The following is a 25,854-nucleotide window of genomic DNA, read 5'->3' as shown; positions in this document are numbered from 1 at the left end:
GAGGTACCACAGATTTAGAGGATTACAGGCTTATTAGAAAGGAGCTCAGAATTGGACTGAGGAGAGCCAGGAAGGGGCACAAAAAACGGCTTGGCAGGAAGAATTAGGGAGAACCCAAAGGCATTTTACTCATACGTGAGGAATTAGAGAATGATCAGGGATAGTGTTGGGAATTTGTGCATGGAGTCTGAGCAGATAGGGGAAGCCCTAAATAAGTTTTTTGCTTCGGTTTTCACTAAGGAAAGAGACCTTGTTGTGATTGAGAACTTCAAGCAGCTGGGAAACAGGCTTGAACAGATCAAGATTAATGAACATAGAACATAGAACATAGAAGAATACAGCGCAGTACAGGCCCTTGGGCCCTCGATGTTGCGCCGATCCAAGCCCACCTAAACTACACTAACCCACTATCCTCCATATACCTATCCAATGCCCTCTTAAATGCCCATAAAGAGGGAGAGTCCACCACTGTTACTGGCAGGGCATTCCATGAACTAACGACTCGCTGAGTGAAGAACCTACCCCTAACATCAGTCCTATATCTACACCCCCTTAATTTAAAGCTATGCCCCCTTGTAATACCCGACTCAATACGCGGGAAAAGGTTCATACTGTCGACCCTATCTAACCCCCTAATCATCTTGTACACCTCAATCAAGTCACCCCTAAACCTTCTTTTCTCTAGTGAAAACAGCCCCAAGTGCCTCAGTCTTTCCTCATACGATTTTCCTTCCATACCAGGCAACATCCTGGTAAACCTCCTCTGCACCCGTTCCAATGCCTCCACATCCTTCCTATAGTATGGCGACCAAAACTGCACACAATATTCCAGATGCGGCCGTACCAGAGTCTTATACAACTGCATCATGACCTCAGGACTCCGGAACTCAATTCCTCTACCAATAAAAGCCAGTACGCCATATGCCTTCCTCACCGCACTATTTACCTGGGTGGCAACTTTCAGAGATCTGTGTACATGGACACCAAGATCCCTCTGCTCATCCACACTACCAAGTATCCGACCATTAGCCCAGTACCCCATCTTTTTGTTATTCTTCCCAAAGTGAATCACCTCGCACTTAGCTACATTGAATTCCATCTGCCACCTTTCTGCCCAGCTCTGCAGCTTCTCTATATCCTGCTGTAACCTGCCACATGCTTCCTCACTGTCAACAACTCCTCCGACTTTCGTATCATAGTTGACGAGTCGAAGTTGATGTGCTGTAAAGTTTGGCAAATACTAAGATTGATAAGTTCCCAGGGCCAGACCAGATTTATCCTAGGTTGCTCCGGAAAGCAAGAAAGGAGGTTGCTAAGCCTCTGGCAAAGATTTTTGCTTCCTCACTCTCCAGGGGAGCCGTACCAGAGGATTGGAGGGAGGCGAATGTTGTTCCTCTATTCAAGAAGGGGAATATGGAAATCCCTGGCAATTACAGACCAGTCAGTCTTACGTCTGTGGTCAGCAAGGTTTTGGAAAGAATTCTGAGGGATAGGATTCATGACTATTTGGAAAAGCATTGCGTGGTTAAAGGCAAACAGCATGGCTTTGTGAGGGGCAGGTCATGCCTCACAAATCTTATTGAGTTCTTTGAGGAGGTGACGAGATAGGTCGACTAAATTTGAGCAGTGGATGTGGTATATGTGGACATCAGCAAGGCATTTGATAAGGTCCCCCTGGTAGGCTCATTCATAAAGTCAGGAGGTATAGGATACAGGGAGATTTGGCTGTCTGGATTCAGAATTTGTTGGCTGACAGTAGGCAGAGTGGTTGTAGATGGAAAGTATTCTGTCTGGAGATCAGTGTTGAGTGGTGACCCACAGGGCTCTGTTCTTGGGCCTCTGCTCTTTAGTAGCTTTTATAAATGACTTGGATGAGGAGGTTGAGCGGTGGGTTAGTAAATTTGCCGATGACACAAAGGTACCATTGATAGTATTGACAGCTATTGCAGGCTGCAACGCGACATAGAGAGGATGTGGAACTGGACTGAGAAATGGCAGATGGAGTTCAACCTGGATAAATATGAAGAGATGCATTTTGGAAGGTTGAACTTTAATGCTGAATATAGGATTAAAGACAGGATTCTTGGCAGTGTGGAGGAACAGAGGGATCTTGGTGTTCAAGTGCATAGATCCCTCAAAGTTGCAACCTATGTGGATAGGGTTGTTTTAGATTAGATTCCCTACAGAGTGGAAACAGGCCCTTCAGCCCAACCAGTCCAGACTGACCCTCTCAAGAGCAACCCACCCAGACCCATTCCCCTACATTTACCCCTGCACCTAACCTATGGGCAATTTAGCATGGCCAATTCACCTGACCTGCACATCTTTGGACTGTGGGAGGAAACCGGAGCACCCGGAGGAAACCCACACAGACATGGGGAGAATGTGCAAACTCCAAACAGACAGTTGCCCTGTGGGAGGATACGGTGTTTTGGCCTTCATTAACAGGGGGATCGAGTTTAAGAGCCACAAGGTTTTGCTATAGCTCTATAAGACCCTGGTGTGACCACACTTGGAATATTGTGTCCAGTTCTGGACGCCATATTGTAGGAAAGATACTAAGGCTTTGGACAGGGTGCAAAGAAGGTTTACCTGGATGCTGCCTGGACTGGAGGGCTTGTGTTACGAAGAGAGGTTGACTAAGCTTGGACTTTTCTCTCTGGAGACAAGGAGGAAGAGAGGTGACCTGATCAAGGTATACAAGGTAATGAGAGGCTTGGATAGAGTCAATAGCCAGAGACTTTTCCCTAAGGCAGGATTGACTGGCACGTGGGGTTATCATTTTAAGATATTAGATTAGATTGGATTCCTTACAGTATGGAAACAGGCCCTTTGGCCCAACAAGTCCACACGGGCCCAACAAGTCCACACGGACCCTCCGAAGAGCAACCCACCCAGACCCATTCCCCTACATTTGCCTCGACTAATGCACCTCACACTATGGGCAATTTAGCATTTCTTTGGACTGTGGGAGGAAACTGTAGCACTCGGAGGAAACCCACGCAGACACGGGGAGAATGTGCAAACTCCAAACAGACTGTTGCCCGAGGTGGGAATTGAGCCCGGGACCCTAACGCTGCGAGGCTGCAGTACTAACCACTGAGCCACCGTGCAGCCCCTTTATAGGAAGGGTTTGGAGGGATATGGCCAAATAGAACTAGATTTATTTAGGATATCTGGTTTATTAGGAGGAAAGTTTAGTCGAGACATCAGAGGTGGGTTCTTTATGCAGAGTTGTGAATGTATGGACTGCATTGCCAGCAGTGGTTGTGGAAGCAGAGTCATTAGGGACACTTAAGTGACTGCTGGACATGCACATAGTTAATTATTTTATTTTAGGTTCGGAATAATCCTCGACTAGTTAGTCTGACCTCAGTGGTGGGAAAAATGCTGGTTGAAACTTTATTGCTGGAACAGCACAGCAGGTCAGGCAGCATCCAGGGAACAGGAGATTCGACGTTTCGGGCACAGGCCCTTCTTCAGGAATGGCTCATTCCTGAAGAAGGGCCTGTGCCCGAAACGTCGAATCTCCTGTTCCCTGGATGCTGCCTGACCTGCTGTGCTGTTCCAGCAATAAAGTTTCAACTTTGATCTCCAGCATCTGCAGACCTCACTTTCTCCTCGAAAAATGCTGGTGTCAATTGTAAAGGACAAAATTATGACACATCTGGATAACAGTAACAGGATAGGTCAGAGTCAGCATGGATTTATGAAGGGGAAATCATGCTTGACTAATCTTCTGGAATTTTTTGAGGACGTAACTCTGAAGATGGACAAGGGAGATCCAGTGGATGTAGTATATCTGGACTTTCAGAAAGCCTTTGATAAAGTCCCACATAGGAGGTTAGTGAGCACAGTTAGGGCACATGGTATTAGGGGCAAAATACTGACGTGGATTGAAAATTGGTTGGCTGACAGGAAACAAAGAGTAGTGATAAACGGCTCCCTTTCGGAATGGCAGGCGGTGACCAGTGGTGTGCCGCAGGGATCAGTGCTGTGACCGTGGCTTTTTACAATGTACATTAATGATATAGATAGATGAAGGTATTAAAAGTAATATCAGAAAATTTGCTGACGACACAAAGCTGGGTGGCAGGGTGAAATGTGAGGAGGATGTTAGGAGATTACAGGTGACCTGGACAGGCTAGGTGAGCGGACGGATGCATGGCAGATGCAGTTTAATGTGGATAAATGTGTGGTTATCCACTTTGGTGGCAAGAACAGGAAGGCAGATTACTACCTAAATGGAGTCAAGTTAGGTAAAGGGGCAGTACAGAGAGATCTAGGTGTTCTTGTACATCAGTCAATGAAAGCAAGCATGCAGGTACAGCAGGCAGTGAAGAAAGCTAATAGCACGCTGGCCTTCATAACAAGAGGAATTGAGTATAGAAGCAAAGAGGTCCTTCTGCAGCTGTACAGGGCCCTGGTGAGACCGCACCTGGAATATTGTGTGCAGTTTTGGTCTCCAAATTTGAGGAAAGACATTCTGGCTATTGAGGGAGTGCAGCGTAGGTCCACGAGGTCAATTCCCAGAATGGTGGGACTATCTTACGTTGAAAGATTGAAGCGACTGGGCTTGTATACGCTTGAGTTTAGAAGGCTGAGAGGGGATCTGATTGAGACGTATAAGATTATTAAAGGATTGGACACTCTGGAGGCAGGAAGCATGTTTCTGCTGATGGGGGAGTCCTGAACCAGAGGACAGTTTAAAAATAAGGGGTAGGCCACTTAGAGCAGAGTTGAGGAGAAACTACTTCACCCAGAGAGTGGTGGGTGTACGGAATGCTCTGCCCCAGAAGGCTGTGGAGGCCAAGTCTCTGGATATTTTCAAGAAAGAGTTGGATAGAGCTCTTAAGGATAGTGGAATCAAGGGTTATGGGGATAAGGCAGGAACAGGATTTTGATTGAGGATGATCAGCCATGATCATAATGAATGGTGGTGCTGGCTCGAAGGGCAGAATGGCCTACTCCTGCGCCTAGTGTCTATTGTCTATAATGTATCCCATCCTCAATTGTTGATGTAGCTGTTCAGGACCTCGATTTCACAAGGTTTTCTGGACTTTTCTCGATTTTGTCCCTATTTTGTGCAACCTCACTGAGTCGGTGGATTTGTATTTTTTTGCGACAAGACGGGAGAGTTGTTTTCACCACTGCTGCGAGCCGGAGTGGATAGGGTTGGGCTGTGGTTATGGACGCCGGCAGTTTTAGTTTTGATCCTTAAGGATTGTATATTGACACCTTGAGCCGCTAGCGAGGCACTGAGGTAAGAAAGGTTGTGTTTGGAGACTTCTCCAAATTCCTCCGGCAGTTTGCAGCAGTTCCTCCCTGAGCTAAAAAGCAGTAGTCGGGAGCTGGTTTCCCTTGTAGTTACCGGCTGTTATGATATGCTGAAGCAAGATTGGGCTGAAAGAGACCACGTTGGACTCTGTGATTAATTTGGCAGCATTCACCTTGAGATGTTGGTTGGGATCCCGAGTTCTGGTGTCTGTCTCTGCTTCTCTGTTGTTTTCTGTATTTTGCTTTGTTGCTTTATCTTACAAAAAAAGAAGACAAAGAACAAAGAAAATTTACAGCCTGGGAATAGGCCCTTCGGCCCTCCAAGCATGTGCCAATCCAAATCCACTGTCTAAACCTATCACTCAATTCCTAAACATCTGTATCCCTCTGCTCCCCGTCTACTCATGTATCTGTCCAGACACACCTTAAATGAATCTACTGTGCCTGCCTCTACTACCTCTGCTGGTAACACTTTCCAGACACCTTCCATCCTCTGTAAAAAGTACTTTCCACATGTATCTCCCTTAAACTTTTCTCCTCTCACCTTGAATGCGTGACCATTCGTTACTGAATCCCTCACCCTTGGAAAAAGCCTACCTGTATCCACCCTGTCTATACCCTTCATGATTTTGTACAGCTCAATGAGGTTCCTCCTCAATTGCCTTTTTTTAAATAAAAACAATCCTAATCTACTCAACTTCTCTTCATATCTAGCACCTTCCATACCAGGCAACATCTTCGTAAACCTTCTCTGTACCCTCTCCAAAATGTCCACATCCTTTTGGTAATGTGGCGACCGGAACTGTACACAGTATTCTAAATGTACCCGAACGAAGTCTTTTACAATTTTAACATGACCTGCCAGCTCTTATACTCAATACCCCATCCGATGAAGGCAAGCAAACCATATGCCTTCTTGACCACTCTATTCACCTCTGCAGCCACCTCAGGGTACAATGGACCTGAACTCCCAGGTCACTCTGCTCATCAACTTTTCCCAAGGTTCTTCCGTTTACAGTATAGTTCGTTCTCGAATTAGACCTTCCAAAATGCATCACCTCACATTTGCCTGGACTGAACTCCATCTGCCACTTCTCCGCCCAACTCTCCAGTCTATCTATATTCTCCTGTATTCTTTGACAGTCCCCTATGCTTTCTGCTTCTCCACTAATCTTCGTGTCATCTGCAAACTTGCAGATCATACCAACAGTGTCCTCTTCCAGATCATTTATGTATATCACAAACAACAGTGGCCCCAACACTGATTCCTGTGGAACACCACTGGTCACCTTTCTCCATTTCAACTACTACTCTCTGTCTCCTGTCGCTCAACCAGTTCTTTATTCACCTAGCTAGAATACCCTGCACACCATGTGAGTTCACTTTCTCTATTAATTCACCATGGGGAACCTTATCAAACACTTTACTAAAGTCCATGTACATGACATCAACAGCCCTTCCTTCATCTATTAACTTGGTGACTTCCTCAAAGAACTCTACTAAGTTGGTAAGGCACAATCTCCCCCGCACAAAACAATGTTGCCTATCACTGATAAGCCCATTCTCTTCCCAATATAAATAGATTTTATCCCTCAGTACCTTCTCCAGCAACCTTCCCACCACTGACGTCAGGCTCACTGGTCTGTAGTTACCCAGAATATCCCTACTACCCTTCTTGTACAGGGGGACATTATAAACTGAAAATGTGTTGCTGGAAAAGCGCAGCAGGTCAGACCGCATCCAAGGAACAGGAGAATCGACGTTTCGGGCATAAGCCCTTCTTTCTTCTTATATATGAATAAAATTGGGATTCTCCTCAACTCTGCTCGCGAAAGTTATTTCATGACCCCTTGTAGCCCACTTGATTCCTCATTTAAGATTGGTCCTACTCTCCAGATATTCCTCCAGAGCCCGTTCTGTTCTTAGCTGCCTGTTCCTTATGTACGCTTCCCTTTTCCTCTTGGCTAGTTGCATGATTTCTCCTGTCATCCACGGTTCACGAATCTTGCCTTTCCTATCCCTATGTTTGAGGTCCTCCTCTTTAACTTCTCTCCTTGCTCCTTGAATTCTGCTTTCAGGACCTCATCTCGTTTTTTACTTATATCATTGGTGCCCATATGCACCACAACAACTGGCTGTTCACCCTCCCCTTTTGAAATGCTCTGCAGCTGATAGGTGACATTCCTGACCCAAGCACCTGGGAGGCAACATATCATCCGGGAATTTCGTTTTCAGCCTGAGAACAGCCTATCTACTCTCCTTACAATAGAATTCTCTATAACTATGGCCCTGCAAGTCTTATTCCCGCCCTTCTGAAAGTAGTGCCCACCACGGTGCATTGATCTTGACAACTGTTGCCCTCTCCTAGTGAGCCATCTCCCCCAACAGTATCCAAAACAGAATACCTGTTTTGGAGGGAGATGATCGCAGGGGATACCTGCACAGCCTTCCTATTCTTTCTCTGCCTTTTGGTCATCCACTCACCGTCTCCCTCAGTAATTCTAATCTGCGGTGTGACTAATTCACTAAACATGCTATCCACGACCTCCTCAGCATCGTGGACGTTCCACAATGAGTCCATCCGCAGCTCCAGAGACATCATGTGCTCAAACAAGAGCTGCAGCTGGACACACTTCTTACAAGTGTAAAAGTCAGGGGTGTTAGCCACATCCCTGAGCTCCCACATCAAGCAAGAGGTCCGCTGCCATTGTAAACCTTAATTTTTACTCAACTAACTAATACCAAACAATGCATTTAAATATATAAAAGAAAAAAAAAATCCTTATCTTTTCTTCTGGTTACAGGAGGAGAGCGGGAGGGCGGGAAGGAGATACTTAGAACATAGAACATAGAAGAATACAGCGCAGTACAGGCCCTTGGGCCCTCGATGTTGCGCCGATCCAAGCCCACCTAAACTACACTAACCCACTATCCTCCATATACTACATGTGTAGTATCTCAGGTTTAGCCACTGTCCAAATATATACTGTTCATTTACCTTCCCGGCAACCTCCCGGTCCCAATGTCATCTCTGCTCTGTGTTCTGCTGCTTCCGGAAGGAAAAGGATTTGACTGCCTGCTTTGTTTAACGAACATGATGGTTCCCTTTCGACTCTGCAATCTCAGTTATTCCGCTCTACTATGTCTCCTTTTATTCCCATTGTCCTTAAAAGCTCCTGGGCACTTAATGATTTAGCTTCTATGTATGCGCATCTTCATTCACTTCCCTGTTCGATCCCCTCGTTCCCAGTGATTCGTCATCATTTTGCATTGCTGCTTGCGCCTACCTGCTTTTCTTGTTAAAATTACCTTTACTACATTGGATCCCTCGGTTGTGTTCTCCTACGATCACCCACAGCTTTTAGATTATTTGCCTCCTGTGCTATGGGTGCTCCTTCCTAACTATGCCAGTTTGGTCATTTCTGCCCCTCCACATACTATTACTCTAAAGGCTAGCGCTCCCCTACCGTTGATCAGTCAGTATTCACTCACAACTGCTGCTATAAAAGGGATCAGGCCTGTTATTGTTTCCCTTGTGGAACAGTAGTCATGATTTGGAGATGCCGGTGTTGGACTGGGGTGTACAAAGTTAAAAATCACACAACACCAGGTTATAGTCCAACAGGTTTAATTGGAAGCACACTAGCTTTCGGAGCGACGCTCCTTCATCAGGTGATTGTGGAGGGCTCGATCGTAACACAGAATTTATAGCAAAAATTTGCAGTGTGATGTAACTGAAATTATACGTTAAAAAATTGATAGCTACGTTCGGTACCAATAGGGAGGGCCTCAACTGGGACCTTGGGTTCATGTCACATTACAGGTGATCGCCATTGCACTACACACACACACACGCTCTCACATACACACGGACACAGGTTCACACAGACGCGCACACAGACACCCACACACACCCTTATAGACACACACACTCCCACACATGCACCCCCTCACAGACGTAAGACACTCTGCACTCACTACACACACACACACACACACACACTTTCTCACACTCACAACCGCCACCCCAGACAGATACACACACACACAGACAGACAAAGACCCACATGCACACATATTTTGTGTGGTGAATTTGTACTTGCAGAGTTACATTGCACTTTGCTCAAAAACTGCATACATTCATGTAGAACTCTGAGCTCAAAAAACTGCATGAATTTATGTAAAACTCTGTTATCTCACTTTTTAGATTAGAATCAATCTAAACATCAGGTCATTGACAGGGAACACAGGGGGCTAACACCTTCAACATATTGTCTAGCTATCACCATTGTTAACGGCTAACCCGAGAATGCAACTTTAAAAAAAAGGGTTTTGTGATTTACACATGAAAGAAGTGAAACTATCACTGTATTCTAAAATATAGTGAAAAAAGGCTTAACAGACAATCAATTTTTCAATGTATAATTTCAGTTACATTACACTGCAAATTTTTGCTATAAATTCTTGAAATCCTCCACATGCCTTGCAAGTGTCCTCGTTCAATACGCCGATGATTTACTCATTGCCTTTGCTTCTTCCGATGCTTGCGTACAAGATACTGTTGCCTTGCTTCAGTACCTGGCAAAGGGTAGCCACAAGGTTTCTGCTGATAAGTTGCGGCTCTGCCAACCCACTGTTCATTACTTGGGTTTCACAATATCGCAGGGTACTAGGACCCTCTCTCCCGATTGCCTAAATTCCATCATGAGTCTCCCTCCTCTTGCAACACGCACTGAACTTATGTCATTTCTGGGAGTGGTGAATTACTGCCAGCAGTGGATTCTAGATCTTTGTGAGATTGATGCGCCTTTGAGAGAGGCGTCTTCACTAAGAAGCCATCGAAACTACAGTAGACCTCTGAAATGACAAAGGCTTTTGAACAGTTGAAATCTATACTGAGCTCTGCACCTGCTTTGGGTCTTCCAGATTATTCACAGCCATTTCAACTTAATGTTGCTGAGTGCGAGGGATGTACTTCTGAAATCCTGACACAAATGAATGGGAATCTCATGTGTCCTGTAGCTTTTTACTCTGCCACCTGTTGTAAGGGCAATGCCGTCGTATTTGCGAGCTGTGGCGGCTGCCTCGGTAATGGTTGAAAAATCTACCCCCGCCTTGTGCTGGATCAGTTTTTGATTTTTGGTTTTTGATCCACATTTAGTTTCCCTGTGGCTGCACTCTACAAGCCACCCAGCATTTTACTGCTTCTAGGTATACGGGCTATGAGGTCATTTTATTCTCCCTGTCTAATCTTACTTTGCGCCGCGGCTTTGAATCCTGCTGCTCTCCTTCCTAGTACTAACCCCTCAGGGACACCTGACCATGATTGTTTATACATTGTCCATAATGTTGTTAACTCTCACCCAGATCTTTCTGAAACCCCTCTGGATAATCCTGATATGGTCCTTTTTATTGATGGCTCCTTTTTTTGGCTTTCTGATCACATGACACTGGCAGGCCATGATGTCTGCATGCCTTCTGAGGTTCTTGTATCTGCAGTGTTCCCTAACAGTACTTCTGCACAAGCAGCTGAACTCTTTGCTCTTACATGGGCCTGCATTTTAGCTACTGGAAAACCTGTTAAAATTTATACTGATTTCTGCTTTGCTTTTGGAAGTGGTGCATGATTTAGCACACTCTGAAAGAATAAGGGCTTCATCACTTCTTCAGGTAAACCCTTACAATATGGTCAGCTCATTAATAATCTTTTGGAAGCCATTCTCCTTCCTTTGGCTATAGCTGTCATTAAATGCACTGCTCACACAACTGCTGAAGATAATGTCACCTGTGGCAATACGTTTGCTGATAGGGCCGCTTGTGTGGCTGCCACTAATCCACATATGCAGGTTCTGCATACTCTTAAGATACATCAGTTTCCCATTTTGGAGGGCATTCGTAATGCTTAACAGGCAGCCCCTCAATCTGAACAAATTCTTTGGGTCCGTTTAGGTGCCACAGAATCTGAATCCCTTCGTCTTCTTACACATCCTGATGGCCGCATCACCTGCCCTAAGTCTCATCAACATGTCCTAGCCCTGGCCGCTCATGGAGTTGGCCATGTTGGCTAGCGGGGCATGTGCCATGCTGTCACACGTTTTGGTATGCCCCTGGTTTCACTACTGTTGCTTGTGCTTTGTGACACTGTCTTATTTGCCTTCAGAACAATAATTCTAAGCCACTGACCAAGTTTGACCTGCGGACTCACGCCATGCAGTGCAAGAGGACGTTATCCCAAGGGGAACACCAGTTGAATTGTGCACAGTTACCTGCAAAGCGTACAAATGCAGATAGCTCAAAATGATTGCTATTACAGTTTTAATGTTGCTTTTGCTTATTTTTCTGACGTTGCTTTTATCTGGCTGGGGTCCTTGGTATAACCTAGTAGCCTCCAACAAGAAAGAATTGCATTTCAACCCCTTTCTTCTATGACATATCTTTATCCAGAAAAGGTCAACTATCTAGCTGCTGGGTTTGCACACACATTCCTTTCCATTGAGAGCCATACCTTTAATGAGTCTGAAATGGCTGAATGGTGGCCACACCAAGGCCGCTCTGCTGCTGTAACAACTTTTCGCATCCCTCCTACTTTCCTGCAGCTGATAGGTGCCCCATCCTCTTATGGGGATAACTCCCGCCTCCACTAGCGATTAGCGGGATATCAGATGGACACATTTCAAGGTTGTACATTCTCAGTCACGTAGTGACAGCGAGGTGTACAAAATAATGAGAGGAATAGATAGAGTCAATAGCCAGAGACTTTTCCCCAGGGCAGGACTGACTGGTACGAGAAGTCATAGTTTGAAGATATTAGCAGGAAGGTATAAAGGAGACATCAGAGGTAGGTTCTTTATGCAGAGAGTTGTGAATGCATGGAATGCATTGCCAGTTGAGGTGGTGGAAGTGAAGCCATTGGGGACATTTAAGCGACTGCTGGACATGCACATGGACAGCAGTGAGTTGAGGGGTGTGTAGGTTAGGTTATTATATTTTACATTAGGATTAAACCTCGGCACAACATCATGGGCCAAAGGGCCTGTTCTGTGCTGTACATTTCTTTGTTCTATGGTTCTAGTCTCGTTACAATTTTTCATGCACATGTCTGTCCCTGTTCCTCACCAATATCACAGCCACGACTACATCCCTAGGAAGTATTTGTATTAAGAGCAAACATTCTTTAGGATGGCGAGCTGGGTTCAGTAAATGCCATCACTCCACCCTTCTTTCCGTATCTGATTTCCAATCCACTGTGGACAGCAGCGTACGTATTCTCACTGTTCCCAACAAGACTGTCATCAATTCCTCTTTTACCACATTTTGGATTGGTATCCAATGCAATCACTTTTTTAGCTTTCAATGGCACTTATTTCATTTGTGGCCAAAAGGCCTACCCCTGGCTGCCTGTCTCCTGGACTGGCATCTGCTATTTAGAATATGTTGTCCCTTTCCTTTACCACTCCCACACTTTACCTTTCAAGGCTTCATTGCCCCATGAAAGGAGATCTCTCCCTACCTTTCAACACCGCCGAACTATCTTTTCTCCTCCCTGTGCCACCCTTCAACTTGAGATTTAGGTTTGGAGGATTGACACCAATGTGGAAGAGATTACCAATACCACATTTTTGGCTTTTGACATTTTCAATGCAGAGATGGTCACTGTCCGCACTGTGGCCCTACACAATCGCATGGCCCTTGACTTCCTATTAGCTGAGAAGGGAGACACTTGTGCCCTTATCGGCTCTGATTGTTGTACCTACATCCCTGACTCCAGTGAGAACATTACTAATATTACAGCCCATATTTGCAAGGCGGCTTTCTCCCTACATGACACGACCCCCTGTTGGGATCTTTGGACTTGGGATAGGTGGTTTGCTTGGCTCTTGGGCTTCAACACTCCTCCAGAGCCTTGTGTTCTCATTGCTGTTTTTGTTTTTCTCTCCCTTATTATTATTTTTCTGAAACACTGTTGTACCTGTTTCAGCTCCCTACTGATGCCAAATACCCCTCTTTCTTCTCAGCTTGTATGGCTTTCTGTTTCTGATGTTCCCCCACCAGTAGATGATTGCATTGACTCCTACTCTCTCGATCCTGGTGACCCTGACTCTGACAGTTACCTGGACGACTCGAAATCCCCACTGTCCGACAACCTCCCTGCATCCAGCTATGTCCCACTTTTGCCGGCTCTTCTGAACTGCCCTCCTGACTTGGTGAAAAGAGAAAGGAAACAATTGTGGGAGACTTGTTGAGATCCAAAGCAGCCATCTTGTCACATATTAAAAGCCTGGAAACCATTTTGAATCTCATAATAGTGTCTGCTTGCTAAGCTTATACATTCCCAGGCTCAGTGAGGTGGCTGATCTTGCAGCTGTATAATACCTGATAGTGAATTCTTTCCCAGCATGGGAGTTTTCTTCTTTTACAAGATCTGACTGTATTCCAACACTTGCTTATCAGCTACTAACTAGCAAAGTCCAGACACTACGTGACTGAGGCTAGTGACTGGTCAAAGTGCCTACTTGCTCATTATACTGCAATTAACAGTTTGCTAATTGTTAAATGATTGTAACTTATATAATCATGCAACTCTCTGTATCTCATTGGAGTGACTTGTGACCATTCGGTTGACTTGTCTCTCCCTGTGAGCTCATGAATAAACAGTCAATAACTCGAGATTTGTGTGGCGTGATATACTGTTCTTCTAAATTGGACAAGCGAATCACCCACTACATAATTTATCCCATCCCGAACAAAATGATCTGAAGGAAAATATAGGTGGTTTGATTAGTAAGTTTGAGGATGACACCAAAATTGGCAGAGTTGCAGATAGTGAGGACTGTCAAAAGATACAGTGAGATATGGACAGATTGTGAATTTGGGCAGAAAAAAGGTAGATGGAGTTTAATCCAGACAAATGCAAGGTAATGCATTTTGTAAGATCGAATTCAGGTGCAAATTATACAATAAATGGCAGAATCCTTAGTTGTACTGACATACAGAGGAGTCTGAGCATGCAGATCCACAGATCCCTGAAAATGGCAACACAAGTAGATAAGATAGTTAAGAAGGCACACGGCATGCTTGCTTCATCAGGCAGGGCATCTAATACAAAAATTGGCAAGTTATGGTACAGCTGTACAAAACTTCAGTTATGCCCCATTTGAAATATTGCATGTAGTTCTGGTCACTACACGACCAGAAGGGTGTGGTTGCTTTGAATACCTCGCAGAGGTGGTTTACCAGGATGTTGTTCCCTAGTCTGCAGGGTTTTAGTTATCAGGAGAGGTTGGTTTAACTCAGAATTTTTTGACTGGAAAGATGGAGGTTGAAGGGCAACCTGATAGAGGTCTACAAAATTATGAAAGGCGTTGTTTAAGAAGGGTAACAGGGATAATCCTGGAAGTTACAGGCCTGTGAGTCTCACATTGGTGGTAGGGAAATTATTGGAAAAGATTCTCAGGGACAAGACTCTTTATGGATTTAGAAGCAAATGCCCTTATTAGCAATAGACACCATGGTTTTGAGTTGGGGAGGTTGTCTCTCACCAAATTGATTGAGTCGTTTGAGGAAGTCATGAAAATGATTGATGAGGGAAATGTAGTTGATGTTGTCAACATGAACTTCAGTGAAGCCTTTGACAAGGTCCCTCATAACAGCCTGGTACAAAAGGTGAAGTCACACGATATCAGGGGTGAGCTGGCAAGGTGGGTGCAGAACTGGCTTAGTCATAGGAGACAGAGGGTAGTGGTGGAAGGATGCTTTTCAAAATGAAAGGGTGTGACCAGTGGTGCTCCTCTGCTGTTCATGATCTATATAAATGATTTCGAGGAAATTGTAGCTGGTCGAATTAGCAAGTTGATGGATGATACAAAGCTAGCTGGAGTTGTGGACAGTGAGGAGGACTGTCAGAAGATACAGCAGGACATGGATCAGTTGGAAGCATGGGCAGAAAAATGGCAGATGCAGTTTAATCTGGACAAGTGTGATCTGATGCATTTTGGAAGGTCAAGTACATGTTAAATTGTACAGTGAATGGCAGAACCAATAGGACTATTGATTTACAGAGGGGTCTGGGTGTGCAAGTCTACAGATCACTGAAAAGTGGAAGGGCAGGTAGATAAGGTGGTAAAAAAGACTTATGGCATGCTTGCCTTCTTTGGAAGGAGCATTGAGTATAAGGATAGACAAATTATGCTGCAGTTTTATAAAACTTTAGTTAGGCCACACTTGGAATATTGTGTACAGAGTCTAGATTCCTGATGAAGGGCTTTTGCCCGAAACGTCGATTTTCCTGCTCCTCAGATGCTGCCTGACCTGCTGTGCTTTTCCAGCACCACTCTAATCTAGACTCTGGTTTCCAGCATCTGCAGTCCTTGTTTTTACCATATTGTGCACAGTTCTGGTCACCACTATACCAGAAGGATATGGATGTTTTGGAGAGGGTACAGAAAAAGTTTATCAGAATGTTGCCCGGTATGGGGGATTTTAGCTATGAAGAAAGATTGGGTTTGTTTTCACTGGATCACAGGAGGTTGAGGGGTGACATGACAGAGGTTTATAAGATTGTGAATGGCATGGATAGTATGAGGCTTTGTCCCAGGGTGGAGGGATGAATTATTAGGGGACATGGATTCAAAGTGTGAGGGGGGAAGTTTGAAAGAGATGTGCGAGCCAGGTTTTTCACACAAAGGGTGGTGAGTGCCTGGAACGCATTGCCAGGTAGGTGGTGGAAACAGACACAATAGCAGCATACAAGAAACACCTGGATGAATACATGAACAAGAAGGGAATAGAGGAATATGGATTCTCTAAGTGAAGACAATTTTATTACAAAAGGGCAAAATTTGTTGGTGCAGGCTTGGAAGGCCAAAGGGCCTGCTTCTATGCTGTATTATTCTTTGTTCTTGTTCTTTGCATAGATAGGGTGGAGAGTCAGAGGTTTTTTTCCAGTGTGGAAAGGGCAACTACAAAAGGGCACAGGTTCAGGGTGAGAAGGAGAAAGGGGAGAAGTGCACAAAAACTTTTTCTCACAGAAGGTGGTGAATGCCTGGAAAGGACTGCCAGTGTAGGTGGTGGAAGCAGGCATGTTAGCAACATTTAAGATGTATCTTGATAGTCACATTAATGGGATGGAAATGTGTTGCTGGAGAAGCGCAGCAGGTCAGGCAGCATCTAGGGAACAGGAGAATCGACGTTTCGGGCATTAGCCCTTCTTCAGGAATTCAGGAACATTAATGGGAGGCTAACAGAGGGATAGAAACCACGTATAGATAATAAGTAGCAAGGCTAAATAAGGATTGGCGCAGACTCAGTTGGCAAATGGCTGATTCTGGGCTGTATTACATAAGTTTGTGCAGGCTCCTTACTGCCACACTTGGTCAAATGCTGCCTTTATACCAAAGTAAACACTCTTACCTCACCTCTGCACATTGATTGGCTTGTCTCAGTTGCTCTCTATCAGGAAGCTTTCTGTGCACTGGTTGATGTCTCTCAGCTCTCTCCCACAGAGGAGTACCTCTAAACTAACCTGTTCTGCTTTGTGATCATGTGACCGTTCTTGCAAGGCCTGTAATCGAGCCATTTCAATTGCCTTCTCCCGCTTCAAACGATTCTGCTGCTCCTCAATTTCAGCTTCTCTTTTCTAGGAAGAAACATACAAATATGAAATGGTTAGTTACTGAGTAAAATTCTCTCTATTCATCCCCAGCCACTGTCTGTCTTGCTCGCGCTCTCTATGCCTCCCTTTCTCTCTCGTAGGAATACAGAAAATAGGAATGAGAGTAGACTATTCAGCCTTTTGAGCCTGCTCCACCATTCATTACTATCAACAATTATGTCTGGAAAAACATTCAATGCTTTGGCTTCAACTGCTTCCTGTGGCAATATATTTCACAGGCTCACCACTCTGTGAAGAAATTTTTCTTAGTCTCAAACCTAAATAGTTTACCCACATCCTTCGATTGTGACTCTTGGTTCTAGACTTCCCAGCATCGGAAATATCCTTCTTGCATCTATCCTGTCTAGTCCTGTTAGAATTTTACAAGTTTCTGTGAGATCCCACCTCATTCTTCTGAACTCCAGTGATTATAATTCTAACTGATTCAACCTCTCTTCATATGATAGTCCGGCCATCGCAGGAATCAGTTTTGTAAACCTCCAGTGCACTCCTTTATAGCAAAAACATCCTTCCAGATAAAGAGACAAGAACTGCACACAATTTTCCAAGTGTAGCCTCACTAAGTAGTGTATAATGGCAGCAAGACATCCCTGCTCTGTACCTGAATTCTCTCACTATGAAGGTCAACATACCATTTGGCCTTCTTTATTACCTGCTGCACTTGCATGCTTGCCTTTAGGGCACCAAGTCTTGTTGCACATTCCCTTCTCTCAATATACAGCCATGTAAATAATAATCTGTTTTCTTGTTTTTCCTATCAACATGGATAACCTCACATTTATCTACATTATATTGCATCTACCTTGCATTTTGCTACTCAGCCTCTCCAAATCACACTGGAGCAACTCTGCCCCTCCTCACAGCTCACCTTCCCACTCGACTTTGTGTCATCTGCAAATTTTGAAATATTACATTTAGTTCCCTATCCTGTCTGCCAACCAGTTTTGCATCCATCTCAATAAACTACCCCAATGCCATTCACATTAATTTTCCATTTTAAAGTCTTGTCTGTGACTTTGTCAAAAGCCTTCTGAAAATCCAAATAAACCATATCCACTGGTTCCCCTTTATCAACTCTACTAGATACATCCTTGAAGAACTCCAGTAGATTTGTCAACATTATTTCTCTTTCGTAAATCTATGCTGACTCTGTCTGATCCTTCCACTGTTTTCCAAATGTACAACTATTAATTATTTTATCATGGAATCTAGCATTTTCCCAAACACCCACATCAGGCTGACTGATCTATAATTCCTGACTTTCTCTTTGCTTCCCTTTTTAAATAGAGGGATTACATCAGCTACCCTCTAATTTGTAAGAACTGTTCCAGCGTGTATACGATTTGAAGAATTCAGAGGCATTTTTTTTCAAGTTAGTGTGAAGGTTAAGGCTGGTAAGATTAAGGAACAATGGATGAATAAAGATATTGAGATTCTAGTCAAGAATAAAAGAGAATCTTATTTTAGGTATCGACAACTTGGTTCAATTGAATCTCTTAATCAATATAAAAAGTGTAGGGGCATTCTTGAGAGAAATCAGGAAGGCAAAGAGGGGTATGAGGTAGTATTGGAGATAAGGTCAGGGATAATCCAAAGAGACTCTACAAATACATTAAGAACAAGAAGGTAACTAGAGAGAGGGTAGGGCCTCTTAAAGATCAAGGAGATTGTCTTTGTGTTGAACCTCAGGAGATGGGAGAGATACTAAATGAATATTTTGTGTCAGTTTTTACTGTGGTGAAAGAGTCCAGAGGACACACAGAAATGAACTTTGATGTTTTAAAAACAGTTCGCATTATCTAAGAGGAAGTTTGAGAGGTCTTAGAGAATATAAAGATGGATAAATCTCCAGGTCCTGATTGAATGTATCCCAGAATATTGTGGGAAGTAAGGGAGGAATTTATGAGGCCCCTTGCAGAAATATTTGCACCATCTATAACTACTGGTGAGATACCTAATGACTGAAGGGAAGCTAATGTTGTATTTTTGTTTAAGAAAGGTTGTAAAGAGAAATCAGGAACTATAGACCTATAGCTCTTGACTGATTATAGGTAAATTGTTGGACGTGATTATAAAAGAGAGGATTTATGGACATTTAGAGAAGCAAAAATTGATTAGGGAGAGTCAGCATGGTTTTGTGTGAGGAAAATCATGTCTCACAAATGTGATTGAGTTTTTTGAAGACGTTACCAAAAGGATTGATCATGGCACAGCAGTAGACATTACTTATTTGGATTTTAGTAAAGCCTTTGATAAGGTCCCACAAGGTAGACTAATTAGTAAAGTTAGGTCACATGGGATTCGGAGTAAGCTTGCCAATTGAATACATAATTGGTTTAACAGGAGACAGAGAGTAATGACAGAAGCTTGTTTTTCGGATTGGAGGCCTGTGACCAATGGTGCTCCCCAGGGATTGGTTCTAGGTCCTCTTTTGTTTGTCATTTATATAAATAATTTGGATGAGAATAAAGCAGGCACGGTTAGTAAGTTTGCAGCGACACCAAAATTGGTGACATAATAGACAGCAAAGAAGGTTTTCTAAGATTACAAAGGGATCAAATTGGTTAATGGACTGAAAAATGGCAGATGGAGTTCAATCTGGATAAACGTGAGGTATTGCAATTTGGTACAACAAACAAGGATGGGACTTATATGATTAATAGTAGGGCATTGGGTAGTGTTGTAGAACAAGGGACCTAGGGGTGCAGGTACATAATCCTTTGAAATTTGCGGCACATATAGACAGGATGGTTAAAAAGGCATTTGGCAAGCTTGCCTTCATTGCTCAGTTCTTTGAGTATAGGAGTTGGGAAGTCATGTTGAGGTTGTATAGGACATTGGCGATGCTTCTTCTTAAGTACTGTGTCCAATCCTGGTTGCCCAGTTATAGGAAGGATACTATCAAGCTGGAGGGGGTTCAGAAGAGATTTACCAGAATGTTGCCAGGTATAGAAGGTTTGAGTTAAAAAGAAAGGCTGGGTAGGCTGAGATTTGTTTCACTGGAGTTTTGGAAGTTGAGAGGCGACCTGATAGAAGTTCCTAAAATAATGATAGATATAGATAGAGTTAACGGTAGTTGCGTTTTCCCTAGGATGAGGGATTTCAGGACTAGAGGGTACATTTTTAAGGTGAGAGGAGGGAGATTTAAGAAAAGACATAAAGGCAAACGTTTTACATAGACAGTGGTTTGTGGGTGGAATGAACTTCCCGAGGAAGTGGTGGATGTGAGTACAATTACAACTTTTAAAAGACAATTGGTTAGATGCATGAATAGGAAAGCCTTGGAGGGATATGGGCAAGGGGCAGGCAGGTGCGACTAGTTTAGTTTGGGATTATGTTCGGCATGGACTGGTTGGACTGTGCTGTATGACTCTATAACATAATGAATCATTTCTGAAGGGTATTGAATGGGCTCTTGGAAGAAAATTAGCTTGCAGAGCTATTGGTGCTGTTGCTCTACTGACTTATCAAGACAAATGGCCTGCTTCTGTAACCTAAACGATTACTGTCCCACCATCCCTCTCCAACACTCTCTTTCTCATGACCAATGTCCCCAACTCTTTGTCCCACTGTCTTGGCCTTTACCATCTTGGTGTCCTGGAATTCCCGTATTTTCTGATCGGCCTGCTGGTCTAGCTGTTGCATCAGCTCTCGATGCTTCTGAACTTGTTCATTGGATTCCTTGATCTCCTGGTGTCTCCTTCTTTGTTGCTGACGTTTATTTTGAAAATTCTGTTTTTGAGAAAGAGGGATGGAGAGGTTATTGAGGTAGGGGAGAGAGGGAGGATCCAAATATCCTCCTTTGACAAAGGGTCAGTTAGACTCGAAATATCAGCTCTTTTCTCTCCTTACAGATGCTGCCAGACCTGCTGAGATTTTCCAGCATTTTCCCTTTTGGAGAGGGAGGATCCGTTTGATGGAAGCCAATAGTGAAGTGAGAAAGGAAGGAGTGAATGGTGTGAAAAGAACATTTTTCTAAGGGGATAAAGTAGGTATGAATTAATGAGGTTATGGGAGAGGAGGGTGCATATGGAGGGTGCAGAATGGCAAAAGAAAGGGAAAAGGAAGTGAAAATGTGAAGAGATGACAGTAGAGAAGGAATGGAAGATGGAAGGGGACAAAGAAGAGATTAGGGAAGAGGAAAAGGATTGGCAGAGGCAGACATAGGGAGAAGAAAAGGGAAAACTGAGGGGGCAGAGGTGGAGGCGGTGACTAAGAAGGAACAAAATGAGGTGGAGGAGCAAAGGAACATAATGAGAGAGAGGCAGGAGAAGAAGAAAGGGTGTGGGAGGGATGAAGGGAGAAAGGAGAAAGGAGATCGAGTGAGAGATGGAGTAAAAAGGACAGGATGGAAGAAGGGGAGTGTTGAGCTGGGGAGTTAGATTAGATTAGATTACATTACAGTGTGGAAACAGGCCCTTCGGCCCAACAAGTCCACACCGACCCGCCAAAGCGCAACCCACCCATACCCCTACATTTACCCCTTACCTAACACTACAGGCAATTTAGTATGGCCAATTCACCTGACCTGCACATCTTTGGACTGTGGGAGGAAACCAGAGCACCCGGAGGAAACCCACGCAGACACGGGGAGAACGTGCAAACTCCACACAGTCAGTCGCCTGAGGTGGGAATTGAATCCGGGTCTCCGGCGCTGTGAGGCAGCAGTGCTAACCACTGTGCCACCGTGCCGCCCACAGGTTGAAGAGGAGAAGGGAAGAAGGAGAAGAAGAGGAGTGTGAGGGAAGCGGATGAACACATTGAATGTAGAACAATACAGCACAGAACAGGCCCTTTGGCCCTGAATGTTGTACCGACCTGTGAACTATTTTCAGCTCGTCCCCTTATACTATCCCATCATTCTCCATGAGGTTTATCCAAGGATTATTTAAATCTTCCTAATGTGGCTGAGTTAACGACATTGGCAGGTAGGGCATTCCATGCCCTTACCACGCTCTGAGTAAAGAACCTTCCTCTGACATCTGTCTTAAATCTATCACCCCTCAATTTGTAGTTATGCCCCCTTGTCAATGCTGACGTCATCATCCTAGGAAAAAGACTTTCACTGTCCACCCTATCTAATCCTCTGATCATCTTAGATGTCTCTATCAAATCCCCTTTTAGCCTTCTTCTTTCCAATGAGAACAGACCTAAGTCTCTCAGCCTTTTGTCATAAGACCTTCCTTCCAGACCAGGCAACATCCTGGTAAATCTCCTCTGCACCTTTTCCAATGCTTCCACATCCTTCCCGAAATATGGCGACCAGAACTGTACACAATATTCCAAGTGTGGCTGTGCTAGCGTTTTGTATACTTGCAGCATGATATTGCGGCTCTGGAACTCAATCCCTCTACCAATGAAACCTAACACACCGTATGCCTTCTTAACAGCACTATCAACCTGGGTGGCAACTTTCAGGGATCTATGTACATGGACTCCAAGATCCCTTTGCACATCCACACCACCAACAATCTGTCCATTGTCCCAATATTCTGCCTTCCTGTCATTCTTCCCAAAGTGCATCACCTCACATTTAGATGCATTGAACTCCATTTGCCATCTCTCAGTCCAATTCTGCAGTTTATCCAAGTAACATTCTTCTAAACTGTCCACTAATCCACCGACTTTAGTGTCGTCTGCAAATTTACTAATCCATCCACCTATGCCTGTGTCTAAGTCATTTATAAAAATGACAAACAGCAGTGGTCCCAAAACAGATCCTTGTGGCACACCACTAGTAACCGAACTCCAGGCTGAATATTTTCCATCAACCACCACTCGCTGCCTTCTTTCAGAAAGCCAGTATCTAATTCAAACTGCTAAATAATCCTCAGTCCCATGCCGTCTGCATTTTCTCCAACAACCTACCATGTGGAACCTTATCAAAGGCTTTACTGAAGTCCATGTATACCACGAAGTAAAAACAATGACTGCAGATGCTGGAAACCAGATTCTGGATCAGTGGTGCTGGAAGAGCACAGCAATTCAGGCAGCATCCGAGGAGCTTCGAAATCGATGTTTCGGGCAAAAGCCCTTCATCAGGAATAAAGGCAGAGAGCCTGAAGCGTGGAGAGATAAGCTAGAGGAGGGTGGGGGTGGGGATAGAGTAGCATAGAGTACAATAGGTCAGTGGGGGAGGAGATGAAGGTGATAGGTCAGGGAGGAGAGGGTGGAGTGGATAGGTGGAAAAGGAGCTGGGCAGGTCGGACAAGTCCGGACAAGTCAAGGGGGACAGTGTTGCTGGAGGTTAGAAACTAGGATGAGGTGGGGGAAGGGGAAATGAGGAAGCTGTTGAAATCCACATTGATGCCCTGGGGTTGAAGTGTTCCGAGGCGGAAGATGAGGCGTTCTTCCTCCAGGCGTCTGGTGGTGAGGGAGCTCCTAGCAGAGCGCTTTAGGGAACATCTCCGAGACACCCGCACCAATCAACCAAACCGCCCCGTGGTTTAACATTTCAACTCCCCCTCCCACTCTGCCGAGGATATGGAGGCCCTGGGCCTCCTTCACCGCTGCTCCCTCACCACCAGACGCCTAGAGGAAGAACACCTCATCTTCCGCCTCGGAACACTTCAACCCCAGGGCATCAATGTGGACTTCAACAGTTTCCTCATTTCCCCTTCCCCCACCTCACCCTCGTTCCAAACTTCCAGCTCAGCACTGTCCCCATGACTTGTCCTACCTGCCTATCTTCTTTTCCACCTATCCACTCCACCCTCCTCTTTGACCTATCACCTTCATCCACTCCCCCACTCACCTATTGTACTCTATGCTTCTTTCTCCCCACCCACACCCTCCTCTAGCTTATCTCTCCACCCTTCAGGCTCTCTGCCTTTATTCCTGATGAAGGGCTTTTGCCCGAAACATTGATTTTACTGCTCCTCGGATGCTGCCTGAACTGCTGTGCTCTTCTAGCACCACTAATCCATAATTCAGTTATGTTTAGTTTAGCGATGAAAAGGGGACAGGTCAAGCGTTATTGATGGGGCAAGGGCAATTATAATGCCATTAGGCATGAATTAGGATGCATAGAATGGGGTAGCAAAATGCAGGGGATGCAGACAGTAGAAATATGGAACTGGTTTCAGGAACAGATATTGCGTGAACTTGATAGATATGTCCCTGTCAGGCAGGAAGTGATAAGGTAACGGAACCGTGGTTTGTTTCAGAAATTGCATCTCCTGTTAAATGGAAGAAGGAGCCTTATGTGTTGATGAGGCAATCTTATAGAGGTTTACAAAATTATGAGGGGCATGGATAGGGTAAATAGACAAAGTCTTCTCCCTGTGCTCGAGGAGTCCAGAACTAGAGGGCATAGGTTTAGGGTGAGAGAGGAAAGATATAAAGGAGACCTAAGAGGCAGCATTTTCACACAGAGAGTGGTACGTGAATGGAATGAGCTGCCAGAGGAAGTGGTGGAGGCTGGTACAATTGCAACATTTAAGAGGTATTTGGATGGGTGTATGAATAGGAAGGGTTTGGAGGGTTATGGGCCAGGTGCTGGCAGGTGGGACTAGATTGGGTTGGGATATTTGGTCGGCATGGACGAGTTGGACCAAAGGGTCTGTATCCATGCTGTACATCTCTATGACTATGACTTGATGAGATGAGGCGATGGAAAGGTACAGATCAACTAGGAAGGATTTAAAGAGAGAGTTAAGAAGAGCAAAGAGAGGACACAAGCAGTCTTTAGCAAATAAATAAAGGAGAACCCTAAAGCTTTCTATAGGTATGTGAAGAATAAAAGGATGACACGGATAGGGCCAGTCAAAGATAGAAGTGGGAAGTTAAGTGTGGACCCTGTGAAGATCGGAGAGGTGCTAAATGAACATTTCTCATCAGTTTTCACTCAAGAAAAGGTGAATATTGTAGAGGAGAAGAATGAGATATGAGATATTAGACTAGAAAGGATCAAGGTTAGTTATGAACAGGTGTTATCAATTCTAGAAGGATGAAAAGGCGACAAGACCCCTGGGCCAGATGGGATTTATCTGAGGATTCTCTGGGAAGCTAGGGAGGAGATAGCAGAGCCTTTGGCTTTGATATTTTCATTGTCATTATCGACAGGTTTAGTACCAGAGGACTGGAGGATTGCAAATGTTGTGCCCTTGTTCAAGAAGGGCAGCAGAGTTGACCCAGATAAATGTAGACCAGTGAGCCTTACCTCTGTTGTAGGAAAGGTTTTGGAAAGGATTAGAAGAGATAAGATTTATAATCATCTGGCAAGCAATAATTTGATTTCAGATAGTCAACGTAGTTTCATCAAGGGCAGGTCGTGTCTCACAAACCTCATTGAGTTTTTTGAGAAGGTGACCAAGCGTGCAGTTGAGGGTAGGGCAGTTGTTGTGGTATACATGGATTCTGGATCAGTGGTGCTGGAAGAGCACAGCAATTCAGGAAGCATCCGAGGAGCTTCGAAATCGACGTTTCAGGCAAAAGCCCTTCATCAGGAATAAAGGCAGAGAGCCTGAAGCGTGGAGAGATAAGCTAGAGGAGGGTGGGGGTGGGGATAGAGTAGCATAGAGTACAATAGGTCAGTGGGGGAGGAGATGAAGGTGATAGGTCAGGGAGGAGAGGGTGGAGTGGATAGGTGGAAAAGGAGCTGGGCAGGTCGGACAAGTCCGGACAAGTCATGGGGGACAGTGTTGCTGGAGGTTAGAAACTAGGATGAGGTGGGGGAAGGGGAAATGAGGAAGCTGTTGAAATCCACATTGATGCCCTGGGGTTGAAGTGTTCCGAGGCGGAAGATGAGGCGTTCTTCCTCCAGGCGTCTGGTGGTGAGGGAGCAGCGGTGAAGGAGGCCCAGGACCTCCATATCCTCGGCAGAGTGGGAGGGGGAGTTGAAATGTTGAACCACGGGGCGGTTTGGTTGATTGGTGCGGGTGTCTCGGTGATGTTCCCTAAAGCGC

At 44.7% G+C, this 25,854-nt stretch overlaps 1 protein-coding gene across 1 annotated transcript in view; it reads right to left on the bottom strand.

The window, feature by feature from the left end:
• The window catches only part of LOC122556251 (cilia- and flagella-associated protein 45-like), a 176,020-nt gene that overhangs the window by 48,584 nt on the left and 101,582 nt on the right, over positions 1 to 25,854 (bottom strand). Inside the window, exons 8-9 of the mRNA XM_043702882.2 lie at positions 20,534 to 20,680; positions 16,799 to 16,912 (exon numbers count right to left, since the gene is read on the bottom strand). Of these exons, the coding sequence (XP_043558817.1) occupies positions 16,799 to 16,912; positions 20,534 to 20,680 (261 nt within the window). The remainder of the gene's footprint in view (positions 1 to 16,798; positions 16,913 to 20,533; positions 20,681 to 25,854) is intronic.

The sequence above is a fragment of the Chiloscyllium plagiosum genome, unplaced genomic scaffold, assembly GCF_037043375.1.
Source record: "Chiloscyllium plagiosum isolate Xiang-an unplaced genomic scaffold, Cpla_swu_hap1 HiC_scaffold_9, whole genome shotgun sequence".
Lineage (NCBI taxonomy): Eukaryota > Metazoa > Chordata > Chondrichthyes > Orectolobiformes > Hemiscylliidae > Chiloscyllium > Chiloscyllium plagiosum.
Note: the sequence above shows the minus strand (reverse complement) of the source record. Positions and strands in the feature narration are given on the sequence as shown.